The sequence below is a fragment of the Antechinus flavipes genome, chromosome 2 (genome assembly GCF_016432865.1).
Source record: "Antechinus flavipes isolate AdamAnt ecotype Samford, QLD, Australia chromosome 2, AdamAnt_v2, whole genome shotgun sequence".
Lineage (NCBI taxonomy): Eukaryota > Metazoa > Chordata > Mammalia > Dasyuromorphia > Dasyuridae > Antechinus > Antechinus flavipes.
This window is the reverse complement of record NC_067399.1, coordinates 451,794,885-451,813,441: the sequence shown is the minus strand read 5'-3', so window position 1 is coordinate 451,813,441 and position 18,557 is coordinate 451,794,885. Positions and strand designations below refer to the sequence as shown.

Here is an 18,557-nt window from a genome sequence, read left to right as displayed (position 1 = left end):
TCATCTGTGGAAGACTTAACTACTCTGGTCAATTCCATGATCTATGACAGTAGCAAAGAACTCATGAAAAACGTTATCCACATCCAGATAGAGAGCTGATGAACTTTAAGTGTAGATTGAAACTTTTTAAATTTTTTTTAATTTTATAATAACTTTTTATTGACAGAATCCATGCCAGGGTAATTTTTTTTACAACATTATCCCTTGTACTTGCTTCTGTTCCAATTTTTCCCCTCCCTCCCTCCACCCCCTCCCCTAGATGGCAAGCAGTCCTATACATGTTAAATAGGTTACAGTATATCCTAGATACAATATGTGTTTGCAGAACCGAATAGTTCTCTTGTTGCACAGAGAGAATTAGATTCAGAAGGTAAAAATAACCTGGGAAGAAAAACAAAAATGCAAATAGTTCACATTCATTTCCCAGTGTTCTTTCTTTGGGTGTAGCTGCTTCTGTCCATCATTAATCAATTGAAACTGAGTTAGGTCTCTTTGTCAATGAAATCCACTTCCATCAGAATACATCCTCATACAGTATCGTTGTCGAAGTGTATAATGATCTCCTGGTTCTGCTCATTTCATTTAGCATCAGTTCATGTAGGTCTCTCCAAGCCTCTCTGTATTCATCCTGCTGGTCATTTCTTACAGAACAATAATATTCCATAACGTTCATATACCACAATTTATCCAATCATTCTCCAATTGATGGGCATCCATTCATTTTCCAGTTTCTAGCCACTACAAACAGGGCTGCCATAAACATTTTGGCACATACAGGTCCCTTTCCCTTCTTTAGTATTTCTTTGGGATATAAGCCCAATAGAAACACTGCTGGATCAAAGGGTATGCACAGTTTGATAACTTTTGGGGCATAATTCCAGATTGTTCTCCAGAATGGTTGGATTCGTTCACAGCTCCACCAACAATGCATCAGTGTCCCAGTTTTCCCGCATCCCCTCCAACATTCATCATTATTTTTTCCTGTCATCTTAGCCATAGATTGAAACTTTTTTTAAAAATTTACTTATTTTTCTTTATTTTTTAAACAACATGTCTAATATGGAAATATGTTTTGTATGACAACTTGTATAATGGATATAATAGTATTTGCCTTCTCAATGGGTAGAAGAGTGAAGTGAGAGAGAATTTCGAACTCAAACTAAAAAAAAAAGTTTAAAAAGAAAAAAGCAAAATAATTAGAGCTGTCCCAAAGAGGAGTGGACTAAAAATAGTGGATTTTCCCTCATTGTAGATCTTCAAGAAAAGACCACATGCCTGCAGGTGAGGGTAGTACAGATTCTTTTTCAGTTATTAATTAGATCAAATGATGTCTGAAAGATCCCTTTTAATTCAGAAATTCTGCGATAAACCCTCCAGGATAATACCCAGTCTTTATAAACTCAGAGCTTCGGTTTGGGACCATGCTGTATTTCAGAGATAGGTAGGAATTGGAGAAATGAAGGGAATAATGTAACACCAGGTAGGGAAGAAGGAAATCCCATAGTGTTTAGAAAACTCTTGAGCTGTCTGGTTTGTTTAGGAGCATGGAACATACTGTAATGGGAGAGGGGACTGGAAGCATATATCTAACTGACTTTGCAAAGCCAGATTGCTAAATTTTCAGTGTAAGCATTTATACTTCAGAAATCTGAAATTTCTAAATCAGGGCATCATTTATTGTTTTGTTTATTGTCTAGATAAGAAAGTGTTACTGCAAATTAAACAAAAAATGCGTACATTCCTCTCCCCCTAGATAAACATTTATCAGTGCCCACCAGAATTTCTTAATAAACAGAGTGCAGTAGAAGGGTTAGAGAATGAAATCATCACTAAATGGGAGGCCTGATGACTGGAGAATGCTGCTGCTGCTCCTCTTAGCCATTGATATAGATTTGCAAAGTGCTTTATACCTATAATCTCATTTGAACCTCACAAAACCTTTGGCTGAAAGGTAGAAGAGTGTCAAACTCCAAAGAATTTAGACTTTAATTTGTAGACTCTCAGGAGTCAGGTTCAAATTGGTGTATTAGAAAGGTGACAAAAGCAGTTGGGTTAGTGAGGGAGAAGAATGATCAGATTGGAAAAGATTGGGAATTGGGTGTTGAGCTGCAATAGTCAGAAGAAAGGTGAGGAGAATTTGACCTCAAACTGGACCTTCGGGAATGAAATAGAGGGAAGGTTCTGTGTTCAGAACAATCAGTAGGTAATTATGCAAATGAGCACTGACTGGAATCTGGGGCTTGGAGGATTCCAACTAGTTATTATCCACATTGACAAAGGGTAATTTGTGCTAATTGTTAACTTAGAAACCTGGCATTAGACTGATTCTCAGAACCTCAATTAGCAACAATAAAGGGACTATCATTAAGAGGAGGAGTTAGTCTGTAAGAAGAAGTTTATAGTAGAGCCTTCCTGCACTTCTTAGCCAGAAAGTTATGGTTTGTAAATGACATACCTCAAGCTCTGAGGTAAGCTGTGTCCCCTACCTCCAACCACAGTCTGGGGCAGATAGTGGGAAAAACACTGGCTCGGAAGTAGAAGAACTTAGTTCTGATCCTAGTTCTACTTATTAGTTAAGTGACTTTAGACAAAAAATTTCTTTCTTTGGATATTTATTTTCTCATCTTCAAAATGGGACTAATTCTCTCTATCCTGCTGACCTCACAGGTTGTTATGAAGATCTAAGAAGGGAGTGTATATGAATGAACATAGGAATGCACAGTTGAGAGGAGGGGATAGCACTAATCTCTCCCTTCCTCCTCCCCTCTGTCTTTCCCCACAACCATGCCCCTCCCATCCCCACCCCATAAAATAGAGACTGGCTCTAGATAATCTCTAAGGTTTCTCTGACATTCTGTGTTTTAAATTTTTATGAAATGTTATCAAAGTATAGAATCTGATCAGAGATCTAAAATATTCCACTCATCTATCTTTATTAGCAGAGCTGCTTCCATCCATTCTATTTCATTCTGATCAATATTCATTACTGATCACTCTCTCCAAATTTGTCACCCAATTCAGGTCATTGTGGTTATTAATTGATAACCCCTGGGATGACCCTTCTTCCTTTTCTTTTCTTAATGAATTTGATATATGGCTCATTGTTTTCCTCTCCATCTCAACTCTTACTTTCATATTAGGCTATCAGCATACCTGCCGATGTTCCCTCAAGTGCTCTGACATTCCAGTTCATCAGTTTGTTCAACTGCCTTGACCAGCTTCTCTACTCAGTCCACCTCAGCCACAGTCCAGAGTGGTCATCTTGTCATCACCCATGAGTGTTTTACTCCCCCTCTCAAGAAGCCTGAAATTCAGGGTTGGTCACAATTTATCATCCAGATCTCCCTATGCCTTACTCGGTCCACCAATTCTTCCATCCCTCGGTGCCTCATCACTCCTACTTTGGACATCTCCTCCTTTTTTAAGACAGATCTCTATTAATGAACCAACTCGACTCTACACCATTTTATATTCGTGGACCCTTTGTATCCTTGTCTTATTAATGCTCGTGTTTTGTCAAATCCCAAATCTGGATTCCTTGCCCAATTTCTCTCTTCTACTCATAAGCTGTTGAACAAAACTGATAGAAACCATGCAACCATGGTGACTGGGTCCTTTATCGTATAGCAAGGCAATCTTTTTATTCCTTTCAGATAATTGATTCTTTATTCTACTTCCCACAATCACTGTCCCAAACCTTCTCTTTTCTCTCACTACAGCACACCCTCTCAGCTGAGCACTTCACCTCATCTTTTACCAAGAAAACTTAGATCATTTGCCTAGAGCTCCCTCTTCTCATCTCTCTCATTGTCATGCCTTGAAATCATTCTGCCACTGTCCCAATTTCCTCCTTACTTTATTCTCTAATGATGAGATGGCCAGGCTCAAAAGGCCAACTTCTCAAGAGGTGTCTTTGATCCCATCCTCTCTGATCTTCTCTAGCAGATTTTCCCTACTCTCTGTAATTTTAATTTCTCCCTATTACAACCTTTCTTTGCATCATACAAATAGACCAAGATCTTCTTAATCCTTAAAAGCAAACCCTCCTATAGTCTTCCATTCCCCCAAGCATTATCCTATAGCTTCTCTCCTTTCTTTAGCTATTTTTTAAAATTACACTTCTCTGCAATCTGGCTTTTAACTTTATCATGCAATTAAAACTGCTGGTGACTATTAACCATCGTCTCTTCCAGGATACTCTTTTCTCTGAAGTTTTTGACACACTGCTCTATCCCAGTGTCCAACAACTTCTTTTCAATCTCCCCTACTGCCTCCATGCCAAGTTCTCTCACTGTGGGTGCTCTCCAAACCTCTTCCCTGAGCCCCCTTATTTTGTCTCTCCAGACTCTGTGAATTATTGACCTCTGAGTTCCCACAGATTCAATTATCATCTCACGCTGGTTCATCAGCCTGATTCTCTCTCCTGAACTCCAATCCCACATCATCCACTACTTGTTGGACATTTCAAATGGAATCTCAGACTTAACTTGCCCCAAACAGAATTCACTGTCTTCCCCCTTTCCACCCCCAAATCCATCAATCTTCTGAACTTCTGTGTTGTTGTTGAAGATATTACCATCCTCTCCATCATTCAGGTTCAAAAATCTGTGTCATTCTCACTTCCTCACTCCTATCCTCCCATATACCAAATCAGTTACCTAATCTTGTCATTTCTTTCTCCACCACATTTTCTCAGAATGTCCTCTTTTCTCCAGTCACACATATCCCCCTCCCAGTTTAAGCCCTCATTACCTCACACCTAAACCGTTATTATAATAGCATCCTCATGAATGTCCCACCTTTAAGTCTTCTCTCATTCGAATTCACTCTCTGTAGATCTGTCAAAGCAATTTTTTTGAAATATATCTCTAATGGTATCACTTCCCTATTAACTCATCTCCAGGATCACATAGAAATGTATCTGCTGGATACTTGGATCTCTTTATCACCACCTGACTGTCCTGACTTACTAGGCCATGGCTTACCTGAGGTTACTTGTGCACTTCATATTCCTTTGCTCTGATAGTTTGATACTCTATCCTCACTTTCACTTGTTGGAATTCCTGGTCCTCTTCCAGATGCAGCTATCTAGGTGGTAGCATGAAGGTTATCCTGACTTTCCTATCCTACAAGTCTTCATTTTGCATGTATTTTGTATATGATCACATATATACAAATTATATTCTTTGTCAGAATAGAAGGTCCTTGAGGATAGGGACTATTTCATGATTTATCTTTTTATCTCCAGCACCTGTCCAGGTGCCTGGCACATTGTTGGACCTTAATAAGTGACTTGATGGGCCAATGTGAGGTTATAGTAGTCCAGGGAATACTCTATTTTTAAAAGCATATTCCACTATATGGTACCTGTTGCCTGCCCCAAAGGGCAGAAAAACTCTCTTTGATAAGACTACCCTAGGTTTCAGCATTGGTGGCAAAAGCTTTATTTTCTTGGTCTTCAGAAGCTATGGTTGTTGAGGAGGCAAGGGTTGCAGAAGCAGCTTTCAGGTCACATCTGTACAAGGATTGATTCCCTGAATAATGACTACAGGGGATAGACTAGAAGCAAGACTGGTGGTTTGGGATGACATTACTGTTCTTGGGACTCTTGAGCTTAGTCTTGAGTCGGTTTCATTAGACTTTAAGGGGAGATGGTCAAGATGTAGAGTGTAGTGGCAGCTAGGTGGTACAATGGATAGAGTGCCAGGGTTGGAATCTGGAAGATTCATCTTCCTGAGTTCAAATTTGGCATCAGGCAGATGTTTATTGTGTGACCCTTGGCAAATCATTTAACTCTGCCTCAGTTTCCTCATCTATAAAATTGAGCTAGGGAAGAAAATGGCAAACCACTCTAGTATCTCTGTCAAGAAGAGCACACAAGTGGACACCGAGATCTACACAGCTGAAAACAGTTGCACCACAACAAAAGTGGTCAGGATGGCAGTGGTGAGAGTGACACTTGCCAGGAATATACTGCATATCCCTCCCTGAGGGTGGCTTGGCAAATCACTTAGACTGTCTACTTGTTTGTGGGTTAGCAGTTAGTGAAGGCCATTGGTACCTTCCCTATAGGAATTGCTCCCCCAATTGTCATATAGCATGTTCAGATCAGACTGGAATCAGAGCCAGTGGTCTGAGAGATACTTGAGTTCTTGAGCTTATCTGCTAAGTAATGACAGTTGGTCAGCAATTGTGGGTGATGATGAGGATGGCCGGGCTATCTTGGGATGGCAGTGGAACCAGGGTGGAAGCAGGGTTGGTACTACATACTTGCAATTTTTTAGTTTATTAAAGTTTACAGCCACAAAGACCTTTGCGACATCCTGTTTATACACTCATTTATACACATTGACATGCTCATGTACATAGAGCATGTGTTCCCACATCTTTCTCCTTAAAGATTTAATCAAGTATTCTCTTTTCTGTTATTTGCTTTCCTCTCCTCTTCCCCGCTCCAGGTGGCCAGGTCCCAGGGAAAAGGCATTTTCCTTTTCCGGAAGCTCAAGGACATAATGGACTGGAGGAAGGTACGGTTCCCTTCTTCCTTTCTCCCCTATCACTAACTTTGCTCCCCCCTCCCCAAACGAAAGGACATTTCTCCCCTTAGTTCCTAGGTTTGAGATGACTCCACTATGTCTTTTGATCTACAATTTTCCCCTTTATCTCTGGGGCCCCTGACAGCTTATTCTTCATTGTTTGCTACTGGGGACAATATGACCTAGGTCAGAAGACTGCCATTGTACCCATCTCTTCCATTGACATCCTGTGTGACCTTTGGTAAACATCCATCTGTAGGGGTTTCAGTCTTCCCCACTGTAAAAGGAAGAGGTTACAGTGGTTGCTTCCAAAAGTTCCCACCCTGTGACTTAATATTGGAAAACCTGCCCTCTTGGCCCTTTTCTAAGGGTGTGGGATATGGGAGCACCAGTGGAAACTAAAGCCATCAGGGCCTAGCATCCTAGGGCAATTGCCAGAGGCATGGAGGAACAGGAGGGCCACCATATGTGTGGGAGTTCCCCTTACTCCCAGCATGGCAACACAGGGCACTCTTGCCAAGAAATGCCTCAGCCAAGTGCTGTAGCCAGACGGAATGCCAGCAAACCCATGGAAGCCATGTGTTTAAGGAGAATGGCAGGGGGCAGGTGGACTGGAGAGGGAAGCCCGGGCTGGGACAGGGAGCTCCCCGTCATATCTCTTCTAGCTTGTGCTGGTCATGAAGAAAACGGAAGTTGGGGCTTTATGTCTGTCAGGATGTGGGCCGCTCCGATGACCAGAAAGATGACATTCCGGTGGAGAACTATGTAGCCCAACGTTACATCGAGAATCCTTATTTGATAGGAGGTAGAGTGGCTCCCTATGCCCCACCCCCATTCTCTCTGACTAGTCAAGAAACAGACATTTACTGGGGACCCATTCTGTGTCCAGCCTGGTACTAGGACTTTCCCGAAAGACAGACTGGTTTAAAGCCTAGTTTCTGCCCTCAGAGAACTCACAGTATTTAGATCCTCTCTTAGAGAAAGTGCAGACAGACACACAAAGTTTCCCAGAATTCCATGCAAAACAAGTAGATTGATGATTTACAGTAATGCCATAGGAGCTCAGAGAAGGGAGAAGTCACTTGTGGGATGAAACTCAGGGAAAGTTGGAGGAAGAATATGCTGGCCAGAGTCTTAGCCTCTGAATCTTGGAGTTGGAAGAGACCTCAGATTTTATATGGTCCAGCTCCCTCTATCATGCATGAATTCCTTCTAGAATATCCCCAAGATATCATCTGGCCTTTGCTTTATCATCATGAGTGACAGGAAATTGTGCAGCTCTGGTGTGGGCCAGAATTGGCTTTTTGCCCTTTGCAGTCAAGCCAGAGGAGTTTCATGTGTCCTACCCTATGGCAGAATATCAGCTAATTGAAGACTGTGGTCTTTTCTTCTCCAGGTTCAACACCCTCAGTTCCTTCAAATGTTGACCATGTGACCCAGATTCAGAGCTTCCTTCCCTACCTCAGGCATTCTCCTCTAAACTCTCCGGCTTGTCAGGAGCCTTCCTGAAATGTGGCAGAGAGAACTGAACATAGGGTTCTAGGGTGGTCCAGCCAGGGCAGAGGGCTGACAACAAGACTCCCTTCATCCTGGGTACCAGGGCACACAATAGGCTAATCTGGAGAATGTAGCGCACAGACTTGCTGAGTGTTTTTCACATGAGTTTTGTTCCCATGGCTTAACCTGGTGGGTATCAAATTGGTGGAGTGGAGGGAGGGCATTCCTGGATGTCACAGTGTTAGCAAAAGCACAGGAATCAAGACCAGCATTTCATGAGCAAGAGATGCTGAAGAGAGAAGCCTGGCTTGAGATCATGGGAGAGAAGGCTACCAAGGGCCTTGAATGCCAGCCAGAAGAGTTTGCCCTTGATTCTCCAAGCAGTGGAGTTGGTTTTTAAAATAGGGATATGACCCATTCCTGCTAGAAATGGGTAGAATTCTTAAGTGAAGCTCTTTCCATTTGACTGAAGAAATATTTTAGCTTTTTCTTAGTTCTGAGAACTAAGATTCATTTAGTGATGATAGTGAAGAGTTATAGGGGCCCTGATGAGAATCAGACACAATTTGACCCTAAACCAATATTTTATAGCATATACCACAATAATCTTTTTTATTATAGCTTTTTATTTACAAGATATATGCATGGGTAATTTTTCAGCATTGACAATTGCAAAACCTTTTGTTCCAATTTTTCCCTTCCTTCCCCCCACTCCCTCCCCCAGATGGCAGGTTGACCAATTCATGTTAAGTATGTTGAAGTATATGTTAAATACAATATACGTATACATGTCCAAAAGTTATTTTGCTATACAAAAAGAATCGGACTTTGAAATAGTGTACAATTAGCCTGTGAAGGAAATAAAAAATGCAGGCGGACAAAAATAAAGGGATTGGGAATTCTATGGGGTGATTCAAAATCATCTCCCAGAGTTTTTTTTCTCTGGATCTAGCTGGTTCAATTCATTACTGCTCTATTGGAATTGATTTGGTTCATCTCATTGTTAAAGAGGGCCACGTCCATCAGAACTGATCATCATATAGTATTGTTGTTGATGTAAATAATGATCTCCTGGTTCTGCTCATTTCACTCAGCATCAGTTCATGTAAGTCATTCCAAGTCTTTCTGAAATCATCCTGCTGGTCATTTCTTACAAAACAATAATATTCCATAACATTCACATACCACAATTTATTCAGCCATTCTCCAATTGATGGGCATCCACTCAGTTTCCAGTTTCTGGCCACCACAAACAGGGCTGCCACAAACATTCTTGCACATACAGGTCCCTTTCCCTTCTTTAAAATCTCTTTGGGATATAAGCCTAGTAGAAACACTGCTGAATCAAAGGGCATGCACCATTTGATAGCCCTTTGGGTATAGTTCCAAATTGCTCTCCAGAATGACTGGATGTATTCACAATTCCACCAACAATATATCAGTGTCCCAGTTTTCCCACATCCCCTCCAACGTTCATCATCATCTTTTCCTGTCATTTTAGCCAATCGGAGAGTTGTCTTAATTTGATGATTTAGAGCACCTTTTCATATGACTAGAAATGGCTTTTATTTCTCCATCTGAAAATTTTCCATTCATATTCTTTGACCATTTATCAGTTGGAGAATGGCTTGTATTCTTAATAAATTTGAGTCAATATGAATAGTTTTCAAAAGAAGAAATGCAAAATATGGCCAAAGGAGAACAATTCAAATCATTTACCAAAAATATGCAAATTAAAGCCACTCTGAAGTTTTATCTTCCATCCTGCAAACTGGCAAAGATGACAAAAAAAAAAAAAAAAAAAAAAAAAAAAGGAAGCCAAGGATGGAACGCCTATGAGAAGACAGGCATAGTAGTTTACTATTCATAGAGTGATGACTGGATACAGGTACTCTGGGTATCAGTTTGAAATTATGCAAGAAAAGTGATCCAACAGTTCATGCACTTTGATTTAACTATTCTTCTATTGGACATATACCCAAAGAAAGTCAAAGAATCAGAATATGGACCTAAATACTATAGCAGTATTTTTTACAGTGGCTACACCAATTGTGGTATCACAAACATGATGTATTATTACTGTGCAAAATAAAATGTACTGAATAGCAGGAATTCAGAGAAATCTAGAAGATGTATATGAACTAACCAATTCAGAGTGAAATCAGTAGAACCAGGAAAACAATACACACAATGACAATAATGTAAATGAAAAGAGTACTATAAATGATGAGGAGCTGAGTGATCAGAACCCAGCAAAAGTTCAGAAGAGCATTATGAAATGGGCTACTCTTTTTCTCTCTCTTTTTTACTGGGTCCCATTGCTACCTGATGGTCCAGCTAAGTCATAGTAGCAGGTTTTCCTTCAACTGTTTTTCTTTGTTACAATAGAGGTTTAATTCCAGGTTTGGAGGGGTAGGTTGGGGGTGGCAGGTCTATTTCCAGGAATGACATGATGTTAAACAAATAGCACTTTTTAAAATAATTTTTTTAAATAAAACTTTTTTTAAAAGAAAATAAGAGGCCAGACAACGAGAAGATCCAATTCAGTTCCAATTGATTAATGATGAACAGAACCAGCTACACCCAGAAAAGGAACACTGGGAAATGAATGTGGACTACTTGCATTTTTGTTTTTCTTCCCAGGTTATTTTTACCTTCTGAATCCAATTCTTCTTGTGCAACAAAAGAACTATACAAATATGTATACACATATTGTATTTAAATTTAAGATATACTTTAACATGTATAGGACTGCTTGCCATCTGGGGAGGAGGTGGTGGGAGGGAAGGGAAAAGTTGGAATAGAAATGAGTGCAAGGGATAATGTTGTAAAAAATTACCCAGGCATATGTTCTGTCAATAAAAAGCTTAATAAAAAAAGGAAAATAAGAGACCAGAGACAAACCCGTGTTTAAAAAAAGACTTATTTCTGGTCACACTAGTTGTATTGCTTGTGTGAAAGGGGCACTAGTCTCCAAAGAGCTGAGATGTGGACTTAGCCATGACTCTGCCCTCCGTGTAACTCTGAAGAAACTTCCCCTCCTCTCTCTCCCTCCCTCCTCTTCCTCCTCCTCCTCCTCCTCCTTCTCCTCTTCCTCCTCCTCCTCCTCCTTCTTCTTTTTCTTCTTCTTCTTCTCTCTCTCTTTTCTCTCTCTCTGTCTTTCTCTCTCTTTTCTCTCTCTCTGTCTTTCTCTCTCCTCTCTCTCTCTTTATCTCTCTCTCTGTCTCTTTGTCTCTCTCTGTCTCTGTCTCTATGTCTCTCTTTCTCTTTCTCTCTTTGTCTCTCTCTGTCTTTCTCTGTCTGTCTGTCTCTCTCTCTCTCTCTCTCTGACTCTCCTCTCAAGAGTAGTTCTTAACCTTTTTTTGTCATTTGCCCCTTCTCAGAATGATGGTTTTTAAAATAAACAATTGAAATTCTTTTAAAAATAATTTTTCCCCAATTACATGTAAAACATTTTTTTAAATTTTGACTTTGAGATTCCCCCCTTTCCTCCCCTTCCCCCTATTTAAAAGGCTTATGTGGAGTTGAATAGCAATTCAAAATTAAAAATTGGAGAAAACTCCAAAATTCAGTTAGAGGTTAGAGAAAATAAAGGTGTGATTTTTTTTTCTCATTCATGTTCACAGGTCCCCCTGTGAGCGTTCTATGGCCCTCTAGTTAAGAACCCGTACTCTAATGGGCTGCTTACACTAATCTATCCTCAAAGTTATTTTTAGAGGTTGTTTCTTGCTGGGTGCATATTGGGAATATATTATTGGTATGCCCTAAGATAGTAACCCACCTTTTCTTCCCAGTGTCGGTCAGTCTTATGCTAGTAGAATGTAAGCTCTTTAAGGAAAGAGATTGGGTCAGCTTGTCTTTGTCTCTTTGTCTCTCCAGCTTGGAGCCCACAGATGGATTGTTTGTGGAATTAAATGGAATTGATTGGAGGTGTGAGTTCTGTGTGTGTTGCTCTTTCACTGAGATAGCTCCTGGTGCTAACAACAATAAACTTTATTAAGCTCCTACTGTAGAACAAACCTCAATCCTTGCATTGTCCTCATGGAGAATCAATTATCTTGTCTTCTTGGAGGGTAGGATTACTTTTTCCTATTGCCTCTGTAGGTCTATGTACTCTTCTGCATTGATTGCATCAAGAGTAAGTTGGTTGCCAGATTTCTTTTTTCCCCCTAGATACAATTTTATCTGATTTTTAAAAATTTAAATTTAAAAAATATTTTTTTAAAATTGGTTGAAAAAAGGCCTTTTGTTTTTTCCTTGCAGTTCTTTCCAGATATACTCACCCCCATTCCCAATGAGCCCTCCCTTCTAACAAGAAAAACAGTTAAGCCAAACCAATCAATGGTGCAACCCTATGTGATAGGAGCACAAGGCACACCCTGGTTGGTGACCTGACTCCTGCCTGAGGTTCTTTTTTCTGAGATCCTAACTTCATCCACTGGGCAAAGGAATAATATAATATGGCACCAATAATTGAAACTAATTTTAAAAGAAATAAAAACGAGAAGTCATGTGTAAGTAGTACTTGTGCTTCGAGTTGTGTCTTTAGCAGTGGCAAGGGGGATATTGAACCATCCATATCTGCTAGTCCAGTGTCTTTGTGAGAAGGGCATCATACTTGTGAGCCAGCTGACTTGGGTTAGGGGGTACAACATAAGAAGCTCTCTGTGTGACATTAATTGGCGTGGGATGGGGATGGAATAAAAAAGGTGACATATACCTAACATTAATTCTCTGCTCCATAGGGCGCAAATTTGACCTGCGAGTGTATGTCCTGGTGATGTCTGTAAGTAACTGAATTCATTGGCTGCTGTAGGAAGTGGTGTGAGTTTGGGGATCAGGCCTGGTGACCAGCATGAACTTTCTTGTCCAGTTTTATTGTAAACTAAGGAAGTAAGTTGAAAAGCTGGAGGGAGGCACATTCTTAAATTTTCCAGGTAATGGGAACAAAATTTTCTCTGACCTGAAACCTGGCTCCCCTTTCTTTGCTCCCTCTCCTTTGCCTCTATTTGCCCCAAGTCTTCCTGTCTCTTCCCCCATGCTTTCTTCTCTGTATCTTTCCTTACTTCTCTCCATTCTTCTGCCACCCACTCTCTTCCTTCTTCCACTTTCCATCGTTCTCTGATACTCTCTTCTACATTATTTCTCTTTATCTTGTCTCTATCATTTTCTTCACCCCAACTGTTTTCCTCTCCTTCCTTCACTGTCTCTTCCTCTCCTGGCTCTCCTCAACTGTCTCTTCTCTTCATCTGTTCTGTGTCTCTCCATTCTTCCTTCCCTCCCTTTCCTCAATCCTTCTCCTGCCTCTCTGTGTCTTCCTCTCTTTATGACTTCTCTTCTCTTCAACAGTACCTCCCCCTTCGGGCCTGGTTGTATCGAGATGGCTTTGTTCGATTCTCCAACACCCGCTTCACACTGAGCAGTATTGATGATCACTGTATCCTCAACAAATACTGGTTAAGTACCTGTTTGGAACACTGAGTATCAGCAATACTATGACAAAGACAGAGGCCTTGTCCTCAAGAAGCTTATGTTCTACTCTGGATATATGTATGCACACAAGTAAATTCAAAAATTGAAGAGAAATATTAACAACTAGGGGTAGAAAGGATGAAGAAAAGTTTCATAGGGAAGATGATGTATGAACTGAACCTTCAAAAATTCTGAGAAGTGGATATGAGAGAATATATTTTGGGCATGGAGGTAGGAAAGGCCAGATTTGTGCAAATGAACCCACATATCTGAGATGGCTTTAAATTACATAGAGGTTGGGTATGAAATTCTGAGTTTGGAGAATTCAACATTCCTCAAGGGCTGATTTGCTGGAATAGAGATGGAATGATATGAAATAAAGCTATAAATGTAGTTTACAACCAGGTTGTGGAGGCCTTAGACACCAGACTTGAGAATGTGATATTTATCATAGGAGTAATAGAGAGCCATGGAAGGCTTTTTTGCCTAGAAGATATTGCTAGACCTGTATCATGGGAAGTTCATCTTTTCAAGTATGTGGAAAATGGCTTAGAGAGGGAAGACTAGAAATAGGAAGACTATATGGAGACTCCATTACAGTGGTTCAAATTTAAGGCCAGATGATGGCCTATTCTCTATGAGTAGAGAGAGTGGGATAGATGCTAGAGATATTGTGAAAGTGTAGAATAAGAAATACCTAACCACTGATTGTATATGAAAGATTCTCTATTGGAGATGGCAGAATTACAGATAACTCTGCAATTATGAACCCACATGATTGGGAAGATTAAAGTGCCCTTAACAGAAATAGGGAAGTTTGGAAGAAGAATTTAGGGGGAAAGATGATCATTTCTATTTTATCCATCTTGAGTTGGAGGTGCCAGAGGAATCTCAAGGGTAGGGCTATAGAAGCAGACCTTTAGAGTTGCAACATTGGTGTTCAGGAGAGAGATTAGGATTGGGTATAGCAGACTGGTGAATTTCTTCCCAGACAACTTTCTGCCATTCCCTGTGTTCCTTGGCCTGTGTTCTTTCCTTCTCCTCATTTAAATTCTAGTCCATGAGCCTCTTCCCATCCCCAAGGTCACAGAATCAGAGTATCTCAGAGTTTACTAGACAGATCTCAGGAGCGATCTAATCCAAGACTGAGAATCTGTTCTGTGACATCTTTGAGGCTGTCCAGCCTCTGTTAGAGACGTCTGACACCTAAAACAATGCTTATATATTTAATGTTTGTAGAATTGAAATGATTGAGAGGAGACCACTATTTCTTTACGCACCCATCCAGTTTGGGACAGCTCTAATTGAACCAAATCTGCCTCTCCAACTTCCACTTAATGTTCCTAGTTCTTTCCTTTGATGCAAAACAGTGATTATGTCCTCAAGTTATCTTTTCTTTAGGCTAGTCATCCCTTGCTTCATCATCCTTGTATGGAACATTTGAGAATTCTATCACCTATATTAGTTACCATTTTTTCTCTGGAAAGATTTTTTATGTCTTATGAGGTTTAAATCTATTCTAAAAGAGACAACATAGGAAATTATTACCTGCCTTGTTCTGTTACCTTTTAAATGAAATAGCATTTGTTCTCTTGACTGCTTTGTCACACTAGTGTTACATATTGATCTAGTGGCTCACTAAAACCACCAGATCTCTTTCATAAGAATGTTGTTTTGCCAGAAGCTCCTCATTCTATACTCTTGAAGTTGATTATTTGGGCTCAAGGGTAGAACTTCACATTTATTTATCCCTATTAATCAATTTGGTTCGTTGTAATAACCTATATGGGAATTTCTGGATTTGTATTTTGTCATCTAGTGTTTTAGCTATCATACTCTGCAAATTTGACAATCAAATTGGATGCCTTCCTCCAAATCATTGATACAAATAATGAGTAGAACAAGGCCAAGGACAAATGTTGGGTCCTGCTTTTTAAAGCCCCCAAGCTGGGGTGATTAAAATATACCGTCCTAGTGAAGAAGTGATGAAGCGGGACTCCTGAGGGTGGTGGAAATATGGAGTCCATTTATTCCCAGTTCTTTCCCCTTTTTATACCCTCATACCCTTAAGTAACAAAAACACTGGGCATGTGCTATATACTGCACACATGGGACCACATAAACAACTTGCCATTATATGTAGTTTGCCAACTAGTATCACTCTTTCACCTGGTATCATTCTGGTTCAATTACAACACAGGTTGTCATTGCCCCCTGATTTCTCAGGAAGGCTGAGAGCCCTTGGGGAGATGGGGAGCTGAACCAGACACTGTCAGTAAGTTCCTTCTGGGCTGAAGGGTCTTATATCTCACCCAGAGTTCTCCCACTGTCCGTAGCACTCTACAGACAATCCATGAATTATTCCACTAAGACTTTCTTTCTCAGGTAACATTGATCCAGAGTCCAGTCATTCAATTAGTTTTGATTCCTCCTAATAGTACTATCACCTCCATCTCACACTCCTAACAGTACTATTATCTTCCTTTTTGTCCATAAGCATAACTTTAAGTACTTTGTGAAATACTTTGCTAAAATCTAATTATATTATAAATGAATAAATCAAAGAATGAATGAGTTAAGAATGTACCACGTGCTTACTATTTGTGACATCAGTGCTAAGCACCAGGGGGACAAATAGAGAAGTAAAACAGGTCTACTCTCAAGGCACTCAATCTAGCAGCATAAATAGCACAAATAAAATATGACACTTTCTTGAAGTACCAGTTAAGTTTCTCTGTCAAAAAAGGAAGTGAACTTAAGTAGGTGTGGCTTGATTTGATGAAGTCAAGGTTGGTTTTTAGTTTTCGACCAATCAATTATATCTCCAATTTATCTTATATATTATACACACTTGTCTATTGTTTCCTTTTTTAGCTCACTAGTACCTTCACAAGAATGTCCTTTACCTTTCCTCTTAACCCACTGCTTAGTACAATGCTTTAAGATTAAGAAATACTTGACTTGATTATCAAACACCATGTGCTAATTATGTTAGATACAAATGGGATGAATGAATAGAGTTCTACTGTGAGAGGAGCTTACCTTCATTCTCTTTTCCTTTATCTCTCCAATGGTGGTATTCTCTGTCTTTAACCTTCCTTTTAATTTCTTCCCATGCATGCACATTGTATTTGCTTATTATGCATTTGTGTATTGTATTCCCTTAATAGAATTAATTCTTGGATGCTTTGCATATAGTTGACCCTCAACAATTTTAATTGGTGTTGAATTAAATGTTCACCTTCAATACATTTAATTGTGTGTTCCACAATTTTGTTGTCAAGCTTACTTATCTATGTTGGCAAACACTGTTCTCCATCCTCCCCTTTTTTAATGGGTATATTCGCTCTTCTTCAAGTGCCAGGTACTGTTGTAAACTCCCATGATCTTTTAAAAATCACTAGTAATGGCTCATCAGTCACATCAGTTTTTTCTAGGTCATCTGGGTCCGGTGACTTGCTTGTCTGATAGCTCCTTAGTGCTTACCCATACTCTTCATTAACTAAGTCAATCCAAAATTTTGTCTAATTGGAAGAAAATGAAGGAACAAAATAAGAGTTGAAAAGTTCATCCTTCTCACTGTTACCAATTATCATCCTTCTACTCACCCTTTGGACTCTTCTTTGATCTTCCCTTTGCTTCCAACATAACTGTGTCCTTTTTGGTTGCCACTTGCGCTTCCTGTAGAGTTTTAGCACACTTGCTGATTCTTATGGAACCATGCTGCTTTGTTTTCATTCTTCATTACTTGTCATAGCTTTCATTTGCTGTGCTTGTCCTTTTGTAATCTGAGATGATTGATAAATTCCCTGTGTATCCACATTAAGGCACCATTTTAACCCCCTAATGGAATAATTTCTGCTTATTCTTGACAATTTCCCATCTTTCTTAGGCCAACTACTCTCAATATCATTTAGGCCATCCTTTCCCTGAACCCATTTGGATCTGCTCTGGTGCCTATAGGTTATGGCCAGCTTTCTTCTCCATCACCATCTTTCTTATGTTATGATCTCTTGTTCTCAAGGTTCATCTTCAGCAATCAGTTCCTTTTTGTTGATCAGAATCAAGTTCAGAACAGCAGTTGCTTTCTTCATCTTTTGAAGGATATAATTATCATTAATACAAATCACAAATTTATCAGCAGCTCTGCTTTTGGCATAGAAAGAATTTTAGCATATATTGCATATCTTGAAGTCCCTTAAAACTGTAATATTATATTACCATATCTGGAATGCATAGTTTTTCACCTGTTCCCAAACTCCTTTTTAATTCCTTCTTTAAAGGAAGCCTATAAGCCACTATAGTATTGCTCTTCTTCCTCTGCAGTTAATCCTAACACAAATGCTTTGCATCATATTCCCTCTTCTGGTTCTTGAATTTCATGAGTATATCTATTTTCTTAATATGTAATGCTACTAAATTCCACCTCTTTTTTATTGATTTATTATTACACTATTATTATTTATTTTATTGATTCACTATCTTTTCAGAGTCATATACCAGTTATGAGTCTTGTCCTATCAAGTTTCATTGACATCAGTGAAATCAAATTTGCCTCTTTATATAAGGATCTCTAGTTGGCCAAGTTAACTACTATATTTTGAGCCAGAAGTCTTGTGCTTGTTCTCTTCTTGTCTATGATTTGCTGAGTCTCTTTCCTGCCATTCTTTCTTTTTTATTATTATTATTTTAGCTTTTTATTTATTTATTTATTTTTCAAATTTTTTATTTAATAATACTTTATATTGACAGAATCCATGCCAGGGTAATTTTTTTACAACATTATCCCTTGCACTCGTTTCTGTTCCGATTTTTCCCCTCCCTTCCTCCACCCTCTCCCCTAGATGACAAGCAGTTTTATATATGTTAGTTATGTTGCAGTATATCCTAGATAAAATATATGTTTGCAGAACCGAACAGTTCTCTTGTTGCACAGGGAGAATTGGATTCAGAAGGTAAAAATAACCCAGGAAAAAAAACAAAAATGCAGATAGTTCACATTCATTTCCCAGTGTTCTTTCTTTGGGTGTAGCTGCTTCTGTCCATCATTTA

General features: G+C 39.5%; 1 protein-coding gene across 4 annotated transcripts in view; it reads left to right on the top strand.

Annotated features, from left to right (window-relative positions):
* TTLL9 (tubulin tyrosine ligase like 9) overlaps positions 1–18,557 on the top strand; it is a 43,365-nt gene that overhangs the window by 16,286 nt on the left and 8,522 nt on the right. For all 4 annotated transcript variants that reach the window (XM_051979394.1, XM_051979396.1, XM_051979393.1 and 1 more), the window contains 4 exons: positions 6,459–6,527; positions 7,251–7,341; positions 12,779–12,819; positions 13,383–13,470. In XM_051979394.1, the coding sequence (XP_051835354.1) occupies positions 6,459–6,527; positions 7,251–7,341; positions 12,779–12,819; positions 13,383–13,470 (289 nt within the window). The remainder of the gene's footprint in view (positions 1–6,458; positions 6,528–7,250; positions 7,342–12,778; positions 12,820–13,382; positions 13,471–18,557) is intronic.